The 12,582-nt window shown below is 42.4% G+C and overlaps 1 protein-coding gene across 5 annotated transcripts in view; it reads left to right on the forward strand.

Annotated features, from left to right (window-relative positions):
* Positions 1-12,582, forward strand: part of LAMA3 (laminin subunit alpha 3) — a 253,893-nt gene that overhangs the window by 203,268 nt on the left and 38,043 nt on the right. For all 5 annotated transcript variants that reach the window (XM_084958210.1, XM_084958209.1, XM_084958211.1 and 2 more), the window contains 12 exon segments: positions 775-971; positions 2,369-2,485; positions 3,651-3,805; positions 4,095-4,236; positions 5,973-6,075; positions 6,864-6,980; positions 7,067-7,246; positions 7,753-7,895; positions 8,961-9,131; positions 11,000-11,151; positions 11,313-11,475; positions 12,126-12,259. In XM_084958210.1, the coding sequence (XP_084814336.1) occupies positions 775-971; positions 2,369-2,485; positions 3,651-3,805; positions 4,095-4,236; positions 5,973-6,075; positions 6,864-6,980; positions 7,067-7,246; positions 7,753-7,895; positions 8,961-9,131; positions 11,000-11,151; positions 11,313-11,475; positions 12,126-12,259 (1,774 nt within the window).

Consider the following 12,582-nt stretch of genomic DNA (forward strand, 5'->3'; position numbering starts at 1 on the left):
GGATTGAACCCACAACCTCATGTTTCCTAGTCGGATTCATTTCCACTGCGCCACGATGGGAACTCCTATACTTCCTTTTTATCTCCATTTTCAGTCTTCTTTTATTCAGCTCCATGCAACTTTCTCATTATATTATTTTTTTAATGATCACCTCGTTGCCATTGGGGTTTTTGAATTGCACTTGATATTTAGCACTACTATTATAAAAAGATGGATGGACTAGAAATTAACCGAATATATCTAAAGGTTTTGATAAAGGAAAATGCCTCATTAGCTGAAAACTAAGAAACAACAGTTCGGTGTATATTTTTCCAAATACTGATCTTTATTTTCTGGTGAAATGATGTTCAATGGTTAATTTACAGATAGTAGCCGTTCTCCTTTAGCATTTATGTTGCTTAAATTTAGTACGAATCTTAGCTTTTACCTGCAAGCAGACAGTATTAATCATAGAAAGGACATGCACCTTATACTCTGCAGATCAAGGCAAGTCCCAAGCCTGAAACTTGTCACCTAACTTTTCAGACTGTCCATTTCCTTATCTGAAACCTGAGAATGATAATTACTGTTTTCATGTGGTTGTCGTGAAAGTTACATGAGACAGTGTGTGCCATGCGTAAGGTAACATCAATGTTAGTTTCCTTTCCCATCCCCTTGCAAATTCAAGGAAAACCACGAAATGAATAGGAACTCAGTTCTCATTCTGTAGTTCTTGTAACTTAGCTTCAAGGTACCCAGTTCTCAAGTGGAAAACAAAAAGGTGATGTGTTACAGTGCTGAACCGGATAAGGAGCTGGCTGGAAAAGCACCAGGTGGAGAACAATGGACTTGTTAAGAACATACAGGATGCTTTAAATGAATACGAAGCCAAACTCAGTGACCTCCGCACCACGATGCAGGAGGCAAGTGCCCAAGCAAAGCGGGCTGCTGACCTCAACCGAGACAACGAGAGGGCTTTGGAGTCCATCACGGTGAGTTCATGGCCAGAGTCTGCACAGTGTCATTAATGATAAGGACAAAGGAGCAAGGCTCTTTATTGTTAATACAGTGGCAGAGCCACGAGGAAGTAAATGCAAAATCGAGGTAGTTCCTACTCCTTGGTGGCCAGCAAAGATCTGAACTTGAACCACAGAGAAAACAGAGCAGACTGCTTCGTGGGGGCTGATAGAAAACTGGAGGAATAACGTTGCCAAGCCAATGGGAAATTAAACTAATATTGTTGTAATTCATTTAAAATGTATAGTGCATGTTTTAAATAACTGACTTTCTATGGCATATGTGTAAACATCATTATCAGAATCACCAGCCAAGGCATTTTAAGCCATCACCTGATTTATAGGAAATAAGTCAGCATACAGGCCATATGCAGGAGTTGCAATGAAAATTTAAAGCTCAAGACTCTATAGTATGTATGTCAGTGGCCAACACTGTAGGCTAAAACAACAACAGAGATGTGAGGGGTTATGAAATGATGGTAAGATCAAAGTGGAGTAACATAGGACTGACTCCCTGAAAAGAAAATAAATAATATCTTAGCAGATGGCAATACAGTGAACTCCCAAAGCCTCTTCAGAATCACTGACTATGCCAAGGGCAAGGGAGCAGGATCCAGTTTTATGGGTCTCTGAATTTTGGCAGCCTTCCAGCCTGGCATCCTCAGATCCCATGTGCTTTCTTTCTTTCTTTTTTCTTTTTTTTTTTTTTTTTTTTTTTTTTTTTTTTGGTCTTTTTGCCATTTCTTGGGCCACTCCCACGGCATATGGAGGTTCCCAGGCTAGGGGTCTAATCAGAGCTGTAGCCACCAGCCTACGCCACAGCCACAGCAATGCACTACCCAAGCCACGTCTGCGACCTACACCTTCAGCTCATGGCAACACTGGATCCTTAACCTACTGAGCAAGGCCAGAGATCAAACCCGCAACCTCATGGTTCCTAGTCTGATTCGCTAACCACTGAGCCATGGCAGGAACTCCCCCATGTGCTTTCTAATTGGAGAGCCCCTCCATCCTCATTGAAACCAGCATGTGGAGTGTGCTGATGGTTGGTGCTGGTTCACTTAGTTAAAAATCCCTCATTCTGATCCATTAATCAGAGCTTGATTATATGTCCACCTGATTGGCCTTGTTGACTCCAGCATAGAAACCTTCTCCAGTGTGATAATAATCACTTCATTGGCCTGCGGTTTGCAGAAACTATGACAACACACCCACACTCCTGATTTCTCATGGCCTTGAAGTTGCCTGATGACCTTTAGGTTCAAGAAAACATTCTGACTTCGAAATTACTTCTATGCTGTTTTCCAGTAAATATGGCTGTGCCTTCTGACAATGTATCCTGCGTCTCAAGCAGATATTCTTTTTCTCTCCAGAAACAAGTTAAAGAAATGAAGTCCCTCCAGAGTGATTTCACCAAGCATCTGACCACTGCAGAGGCTTCCTTAATGCAGACAAATACTGTCTTGCAGCTGATGAGGAAAATCCATGAGGTAGAGGCAAAACTCGTTCTTTAGAAAATTAAAAAAGAAAAAACACATTTTAACTTTATTGCAAGGAAACTATGAGATAGACTAACCAATTGTTTTCTCCAATATATGTCTCTTAGATGGAAGGAAGTATACCAAAATGTTAACAGTGGTTGTCCCTTAAGGGGAGGGGTGAATGATGATGTGTCTTCCTTTTTTTTTTTTTTTTGTTTTTTTGTTTTTTTGGCTGCCCTACAGCATATGGAGCTCCAGGGCCAAGGATCAGATCAGAGCCACAGCTGCAGCCTAAGCTGCAGCTGTGGCAACACCAGATCCCTAATGTACTGTGCTGCACTGGGGATCTCTTGTCCCAGCACCTCCCAAGATGACGCCAAGCCCATTGTGCTGTAACAGGAGCTCATGATGTATCTTCTTTATATCTGTCTCTATTGCCTAACTTGCCTGCAGTGAGCAAATGTTACTTTTGTGATAATAAAAAAGTGGTAATGCTATTTTTAAAATACCAGCAGAAGACATTTAGAACTTGTAAAAGATAGACAATATTTATTTATTTATTTATTTTTTGCTTTTTAGGGCCATACCCACGGCATATGGAAGTTCCCAGGCTAGGGATGGAATCGGAACTGCAGCTGCCAGCCCATGCCACAGCCACAGCAACTCGGGATCTGAGCCACGTCTGTGACCTACACCACAGCTCACAGCAACGCTAGATCCTTAACCTACTGAGAGAGGCCAGGGATAGAACCCGTGTCCTCATGGATGCTAGTTGGGTTCGTTTCTGCTGGCCCACGATGGGAACTCCCAGGTTGATAATATGTCATAGCAACCCCTTGGACATTGTGAAAATATCTTTTGTGATGGCTATTTCTAAATCAGAACAAGCATTTTGACTTGTAGTTATCATACACAATGTAATAGCATGCTTTTATGAAATTTATTAAAGTAGGTACCCACCATATGGAAAATGTTTTTTTGAAATGTGTGATAAAACTTGGGAGAATATTATCGGTGTCACTATCTAAAGTAACCAAAGGAGTATGATGTGGTGAATAGGCTCAGAAAATGATTTCTTATTGTTGCCTCCATGTCATTTATGACAGAGTTCAAGAAAATGACATTCCGTGCTTTGCTTAAATTGACACTGTCTCTTGTTTACTTGGAAAAATAGGAATATAAAAAAACAGCTGCCACTTTAAATGAAGCAAGACAGGAACTGAGTGACAAAGTGAGAGAACTTTCCAAGTCTTCCAGCAAAGAGCCCCTGGTGGAGGAGGCAGAGAAGCACTCGCAGTCTTTACAGGCGCTGGCAAAGCAGCTGGAGGAGTGAGTGGCGCGGCTGGGCTCTAACCACAGGGGTTCCTGGAGCATGGTGGGAAAGCCTCCTGGGGAGCTTTCCCACTCCCCAGGGTCTCCAGACCAGGGTGGAGAGTGGCACGCTGGGCCCAGGTCCGAACCGACCAGCAACAAGGGGCTGATTCCCAGCTGCATTCTTGGGGCAGAGCTGCCAAGCCTGCAGCTCTAGGACTCCGTTTGCCACTTAAATTGGGAAGGTTCAGGGGCTCAGCCGCAGGCAGGGAGGCTGCTAGAGCCCCTCTCTCTTTTGATCTTCCAGGATCAAGAGGAACACCAGTGGGGATGAGCTGGTGCGCTGTGCCGTAGACGCTGCCACTGCCTACGAGAACATCCTCAATGCCATCACAGCGGCGGAGGATGCGGCTGACAAGGCAGCCAGGGCATCAGAGTCTGCCCTCCAGGTGGGCACCTCACCATCTCGTTCTCTCCATGCACTCTGGAGACAGCTCGTTTTCCTACTTTCTTTCTGTGTGCACTGAAGACTAGAAAAAAAGCATTGGAGGAGTTCCCGTCGTGGCTCAGTGGTTAACCAATCCGACTAGGAACCATGAAGTTGCGGGTTTGGTCCCTGGCCTTGCTCAGTGGTTATCCAATCTGACTAGGAACCATGAAGTTGCGGGTTTGGTCCCTGGCCTTGCTCAGTGGGTTAAGGCTCCAGCGTTGCCGTGAGCTGTGGTGTAGGTCGCAGACGCAGCTCGGATCCTGCATTGCTGTGACTCTGGTGTAGGCTGGCAGCTACAGCTCTGATTCGACCCCTAGCCTGGGAACCTCCATATGCTGCAGGAGTGGCCCAAGAAATGGCAAAAAAAAAAAAAAAAGAAAGAAAGAAAGAAAGAAAGCAAGCAAGCAAGCATTATTTATTTATTTTTTAGATCCTTTTATTTATTTTTAATTTTTTTATCATACTGGATTTACAGTGTTCTATCAATTTCTGCTGTACAGCAAGGTGACCCAGCCATATATATATGTATACACACACACATTCTTTTTCTCATATTATCTTCCATCATGGTCTATCCCAAAGAGATTGGATAGAATTCCCTGTGTGCTGTATAGCAGGACCTCATTGCTCATTCATTCTAAACGTAATAGTTTGCATCTATTAACCCCAAACTCCCAGTCCATCCCACTCACTCTCCTTCCCCCTTGGCATTATTTTAGATCAGAATTTGTTATGTAGAATAGACTTGAACTTGCTCTAGATAGGAGTCATTTCTGTATTTACTTGGCTCTTTGATAAATGTACCCCATCTTTAAAAATCGTTTGTTAAAATAGAAATCACACTGATTATTGATTTTGAATCATTGATTTTCTGCTTCTTACCGGATGTGTTTTTATGCTGTGGTTATATTTACATTTACCAAAGAAGATGGATTTTTTTTTTAATTGTCTTTTTAGGGCCGCACCCATGCCATATGAAAGTTCCCAGGCTAGGGGTTGAATTGGAGCTACAGCCACAGGCCTAGGCCACAGCCGTAGCAAGGCAGGGTCTGAGACATGTCTGCAACCTACACCACAGCTCAAGGCAATGCTGGATCCTTAACCCACTGAGGTAGGCCGGGGATTGAACCTGCATCCTCATGGATACCAGTCAGCCAGTAGGGTTCATTACTGCTGAGACACGAGGAAAGGCCTATGACAGATTTTTTTATACAATTTCATAACCATTTATTTCCCATCGTTTGTCTTATAACTGGTCATGTCTGAGGAGTCCTATGGGATCTTAAATGCACCATATAATATTCTTATATCTAAAAATAAAGGACAGATTATTAAGAGAATTAAGAGACAAGCTTTGGAAGGTTGAAGGTTTTTATCTCCCAAAGAGTTAAAGGCTAAAAGCAGCTCAGCTCTGTTGGCCATTATTGTAGAGTTTGTACAAGTGACAGAAAATGAGAAGGTGTCACATAATTTGTCATTATGTGAGCAGAGATGGTCTGCCTCCCCAAGCCACCATGTCTACCTAGGGCCCTAACTGTATCTTTTAAGGAGCAGTCTTTTTAAACCTCCTGCTTACCTTCCAGCCTTATTCTTTAAAGATTAAAGATAAGGGCTTTGGGGTGGGATGAAAACTCTTAGTCTGTATTTCCTAGGGTATAGCACACGCTCAAGTGCTGATAAGAGCTTTGCTTTCAGACAGTGATAAAGGAAGATCTTCCAAGAAAAGCTAAAACTCTGAGTTCCGGTAGCCATAAACTGTTAAACGAAGCCAAGAGAACGCAGACGAAGCTACAGCAAGGTATTGGAGGCTGGGATGGGGGCTGGGATAGTCAAGGGTGTGGAAACAACCTATGAGACCAGGGGAGGCAGCTCCGGAAGCAAATGCACTTCTCCAATCTTGGGGTCCATGCAAAAGTTACTTTGTACACTCATGGATTTGATGTTTCTACCCAATATTCTAACATATACCAAATTAACTGGAACCTCATGCATCTCAATAAATCTGGAGGTGAATGGGCCTGTTACAGCCTGGCTTTCTTTAGGTTTGGGGTGGGAGGTGAAATTCTGACTTTAATCCCATGTGCCCATGGCATTTTTACAACGAAACAAAGGACCCACATGGCATTGAGGTATGTACACTGCTGCTTTCGTATTTAAGGCCCACATAATTCATTTCAGGTTATTAGAGTAACTGCTTCAAAAGGCCTTCTCTCTTTTTTTTTTTTTTTTTTTTTTTTGCTTTTTTAAGGGCTGCACCTGTGGCATATGGAAGTTTCCAGGCTAGGGGTCAAATCAGAACTGCAGCTACCAGCCTAACACCACAGCCATAGCAACTCGGGATCCCAGCCGTGTCTGTGACCTACATCACAGCTCATGGCAATGCCGGATCCTTAACCTAGTGACTCTGTGTGCTCTTGGCCTCTGTAACTGCAGGATCTGTGGGTCCAGGCATATGCAGTGGGTGCCCGGGAATGACCCTAAGATGCTCAATGCTGGGCAGACCCTGGCTATTTCATGGGCCACTGATACGAATGGAGAATCCAGTTCTTTAGGGTAATTGCCTCTTGCTGCTTTGTTTCGTTGTAGAAATCAGTCCAGCTCTCAGCAACCTGCAGCAAACTCTGAAAATTATGACAGTTCAGAAAGGGATGATAAACACCAATCTCACAACCATCCGCAATGATCTTCGTGGGATCCAGAGAGGTCAGAAGCTCTCTAACCTACTGTACTTGACTCCCTTTTTGTGAACATTTTGGATACTTACACTTCCCTGTTTGTATCTGTATTAGATGACATCAGTGGTATAATCAGTAGTGCAAAGACCTTGGTCAGAAATGCCAACGACATCACAAATGAGGTTCTCGATGGGCTCAGCCCCATTCAGACAGACGTGGAAAGGATTAAGGATACCTATGGCAGCACGCAGAGAGAAGACTTCAACCAGGCTCTCACTGATGCAGATAATTCAGGTGACAGGCATTCTCTGGCCGGGACATACTCTCCATTTTCTCCATTATTATGTGCTTCGGTCAATTTTAATTTTTCCCCGGTAAAGTCTGATCTTAGAAATTAAAATACTAGAGAACCTGTAATACATTCAAAGAGTATTGCTATTCTGTTAGTTAAAAGGACCAAGTAGGATTTTGTAAAAGTCCATTCATGGGGCTATTGATTTTTCTTTTATAGCAGTATAGTCCCTCAATCATTAGGTAATTAATTATGATTGGTATTAAGGATTAGAAAACGAAGATTTATTTTTTTCTATAGTGGTCAAGAAAGATGATGTGATATCTAGGTAGCAGAATAAAATTCATGACGTACCTAGAAAATGTAGTACCTGATTGATTCTGCGTCTTCCTCTCCAACATTTGAGACCCAAACACAGCACCTGACAAGTGTGATCAAGGAGAACATCTGTATTTAACCTTTCCTCAACTCGCAATGAGAAATTTCTGTTTTGTGATCTCACCAACAGTAAGGAAATTGACCAATAAACTGCCTGATGTTTTGAGCAAGATTGAAAGTATCAACCAACAGCTGTTGCCACTGGGCAACATCTCGGACAACGTGGACCGCATACGGGAGCTAATTCAGCAGGCCAGAGATGCTGCGAATAAGGTGGGTGTGTCCCCACGTTGCCAGGCGCCAAGGTTCATTCTTTGATAGTTACTCCATTCATTAAGAAAGGAAGGGTATCTATGTACTCACAAACTGGCTGGCTTTCTTGCCCTCATTTTTTGGTTGCTCCTAGTGTGAAGGGTGATTTCCTCCTGTCATCCTTCAAAAGTGCACATCATCTTCATCCCTTAAATCGTCTGGTACCTGAAGCAGTTTCTTTCCCACTGACTTTATGCAGACAGGAAGCCAGGCTCTCCTCCAGGCCACCATTGCTATATACCAATAGGGCTATATTATAATACATATTAATAGGGTTAATATAGTAATATTATAAACTTATTAACAGTATTTTATATGTAGTGTTATAAATAATATATTAATAACATTATAATAATATATTAACTCAATATATATTATAACCCTTTAATCATAATACCCTAAATTATAATATCCTATATATAAAACATGTTATGATACCCTATACTATATAAACCAATATAGTATATATTATATATAATATTATATGTAATATTTATACTAATTAAAAATATTATACTTATATTTACTGTATCATACTAATAATAATATATATAATATTTGTGTTATACTAATATATACTATATTATACTAATAACATATAATATATGGTATATACTATACTAATATACAGTATGTATTATATATGATACATATGTCTTATTTACTTATATAAACCCCATACTGTTTAATATATTCATATATTTTTTAATAATAGTATTATTATAATATTAATAGGGTTGATAGAATATTAATAGTATAACCATAATAATGATAATAACAGTACCTATCATTATTATTACTATTATCGTGGCTGGATCAGAGAACGCAACACGAATGGCCGATGCGCAGGAGGCTGGCGAATGCTTTATTCCCAGGCTCCTGGGGCAGCGGCGTGAGTTAAGCCTCCAGGCCTAGGAGACATGGGCGCCCTTCGCTCCCTGGGCAGCTACACGGGCACAGGCCCCACCCGGAGCGCCCCCACCTTCCTCACCTGAGCAGCTGACACGGCGGATCTCGCCCTCGCAGGTGGCCATCCCCATGAGGTTCAACGGTAAATCTGGAGTTGAAGTCCGGCTGCCGAACGACCTGGAGGACTTGAAAGGATACACGTCTCTTTCTTTGTTTCTCCAAAGACCTGAGTCAGCAGAACATGGGAGCACCGAGAACATGTTTGTGATGTACCTCGGAAATAAAGACGTAAGTATTGCTTCCACACTTCTCTCTTGTTTTGGAAAGAGTGTGGTTTTTGAGACACGTCACGTGACTGACGGGAGGAAGTCCCACTGCATCTGATGGCTCCTCAGGTCCCTTCCCATCCCTGTCAGTCACCACCTGTGCTTACCTGACGGGTTGGGCCCCAGCACGTGGGCACACGTGTGTGTACATGTGAGCACACACACACACACCTAGGGTTGAAGATCAGGACCCCTCCCCTCACAAACAGGGCAGCCACCCAAGGCTTCGTGGCGATCTAGAGCAGTTCTTCCTCACAGCAACGGGACCCTCTGTTCTTTCTCTGGGCACCCAGCTGCAGGCCCTGCCATGTCTGTGGGGTGGGGACCACCTGTGTCCGAGGCCTGGCGTGAGCTGCAGCCTCTCCTGCCTCTTTCGTGAGAAATCCAGTTGCCCCATCTCTATGGTTCTAAATTTTTTTTTTTTGCTATTTCTTTGGGCCGCTTCCTGCGGCATATGGAGGTTCCCAGGCTAGGGGTCTAATTGGAGCTGTAGCTCCTGGCCTACGCCAGAGGCACAGCAACGCAGGCTCCGAGCCGCATCTGCAACCTACACCACAGCTCATGGCAACGCCAGATCATTAACCCACTGAGCAAGGGCAGGGATCGAACCCGGGCAGGGACCGAACCTGCAACCTCATGGTTCCTAGTCGGATTCGTTAACCACTGCGCCACGACGGGAACTCCTGGTTCTAAATTCTTTAACCCACCACCATATGGGCATTTCAAATAGTTCATTTTAGCTTGTAATCCCTCCTCTTAAAATGCATCTCTTTTACTTACGAGTCAGAGGGAAAGTTAATCCCTGACTGGGTTATAGGACATGGTGGGCAAAGGAAGGTCTGAAGCACGGTTCTCGAAAATTCTGGGCCATTAGGAAAGGGTTGGCTGTCACTAGTGGACATTGTATTTAGGGGTTCCTAAAACCAGCACCAGCACTGGTCACCCTTTCATGTTTCCAGGGATTGGGATTTTATCTGTAACTTTCCTAAGACATGACTTTTTGCTTTGTATTATGGCAAAATGCACACGACTTTATTTATTCAACCAATTTATGCTATATACCTATTAGATGCCACATCCTGTATTTATGATGAACAAAAATGTGTTTCTTGAATGTACTTAACATATGTGTAAACCAAGGTTAAAATGGTAAATTTCATGGTATGTGCATTTTACCACAGTTTTTAAAAATTTGCTTTTACCGCAGAATCCCACATTCTAACAGAGAGGAAAGATACGTAGGTAGCTGATGGTGGCAACATAGGTGCTGGGTGTTAGAACAGACGTTCACAGAGTGTTAAGGGGACATTGTATGCACACAGGGAAACAAAAATGACTTATCTCTCTTATCAGACCAAAATCTAATGGAGGCCTGAGCCCATATCTGCTTTATCTTTATGGCAGGTACTTGCCACATATTTGCAGACTGAGCAAGTGGGGGAGTGAATAACTGAATGCCTTCATGATACTGTGAGCAAAGACAGCTCAGACATTGTTAATTAACTTCTCTCTCTTGCTCTCTCTCTCTTTTTTTTTTTTTTCTTTTTTTTGGCAACACCCACAGCATGTAGAAGTTCCCGGGCCAAGGATCGAACCTGTGCCACAGCAGCAACCTGAGCCACGGCAGTGAAAATGCTGGATCCCCAACCCACTGAGCCACCAGGGAATTCCCTGTTTGTATTATTTTATTACAGGATGCACCTCATTCATTCTGTTTGCCCAGGGCTAACTGAATAAATCCTGTTAGTGATTTGAAACACATTCTCTTGGGATGGGGAGTGGAGAGAATATGGTATATGAAGGGCTCTGAAGTGACCTTTATGTTTCCAGGCCTCCAGGGACTATATTGGCATGGCGGTCGTAGACGGCCAGCTCATGTGTGTCTACAACCTGGGAGAGCAGGAGGCTGAACTCCAAGTGGACCAGACCTTGACCAAGAGTGAAACTCAGGAGGCAGTTATGGACCGGGTGAAGTTTCAGAGGTATGTGGCTGATGAATTACTGCTCTTTGTTAATCTGGCCCACATTCACCAAACGTTGATTGCATGTTTTGCTGTATCGCATCTTTAGTGTTTTGGTTTTGATTTCTTTCCTTTCTCATAAATGTTTATATAACGTAATTATCTAATTTATTTTAAAACAGAATTTATCAGTTTGCAAGGCTGAATTACACCCAAAAAGCCACATCCAGTAAACCAGAAGCACCTCAACTCCATGACGTGGATAGTAAAAGTAGCAACACACTCCTCAATTTGGATCCTGAAAATGTTGTATTTTATGTTGGAGGTTACCCATCTGATTTTAGAGTGAGTGTGCATGTTATTTTCACAGAATGAAAGTAATTAAATTTTAATTTGGCATCATGTTTTTTTTTAAATCTTTTTAGGGCTGTACCTGTGGCCTATGGACGTTCCCAAGCTAGGGGTCAAATCAGAGTTGCAGCTGCTAGCCTACGCCACAGCCAGAGCAATACCAGATCTGAGCCTCGTCTGTGACCTTAACGCTGGCTCCTTAGCCCACTGAGCGAGGCCTGGGATCGAACCTGCATCCTCATGGATACTAGTTGGATTTGTTACCTCTGATCCACAACGGGAACTCCTGGCATCATGATATTTTAATCAATGAATTTAACTATGTATTCTTAAAGCATACCCAGTGACGATAGCTAAAGTATGTCCAGTGATAGTAGCTAACATTTCTATGTGCAGTGATCTAGGCTTAAGTATATTGATTTAAATAAGCATCATTATCATTCCCATTTCACAGATGAGGAAACTGAGTTAGAGAAGTTGAATAATCTTCCTAAGATCAGAAAGCGAGGAAATAGGGCAGCCAGGCTCCAGGGTCCATATGCTATATTGATGCTTAAAGGTAATAGAGCTATACTGTTTCTTGGTCAACCTGATCATTGTCTTTTGTTCATTTAGTGGAAGGTTTTTGTTTTGTTTTGTTTCAGCTTCCTAGTAGGCTAAGATTCCCTCCATATAAAGGTTGTATTGAATTAGATGACCTCAATGAAAATGTTCTGAGCTTGTACAACTTCAAAAAGACGTTCAATCTCAACACAACAGAAGTGGAGCCTTGTAGAAGGTAAATAAAACCTAGAAACCAGTGTCTCTCTGTGATTTTTGGTAACTTGGAGTTATTTATATTACATAAAATATAGTAACCAGCCAGTGAGATGCTGTTGATGTCACTGATTGCTTTGGGCCATAGTTTTTAAATTATGTTTATGTGCAATAGTGCTGGCCCACCCCTAAAATCTAATACATTATGGCAATCTTTTCGTATTCATATAAAGTATTAGATGGATGGGATTGTCTTGATTTTGAAAAAAATTAATCTTTCTTCAATTTTTGGTGCCTCCTGCCACAAAAAATATAGCACTAGATGGTACCTGATTGAGGCACATA

Source organism: Sus scrofa, chromosome 6 (assembly GCF_054392235.1).
Source record: "Sus scrofa isolate SSC_HxYL_T2T_F1_AM1 chromosome 6, Sscrofa_HxYL_maternal_Yorkshire_Landrace_v2.0, whole genome shotgun sequence".
Lineage (NCBI taxonomy): Eukaryota > Metazoa > Chordata > Mammalia > Artiodactyla > Suidae > Sus > Sus scrofa.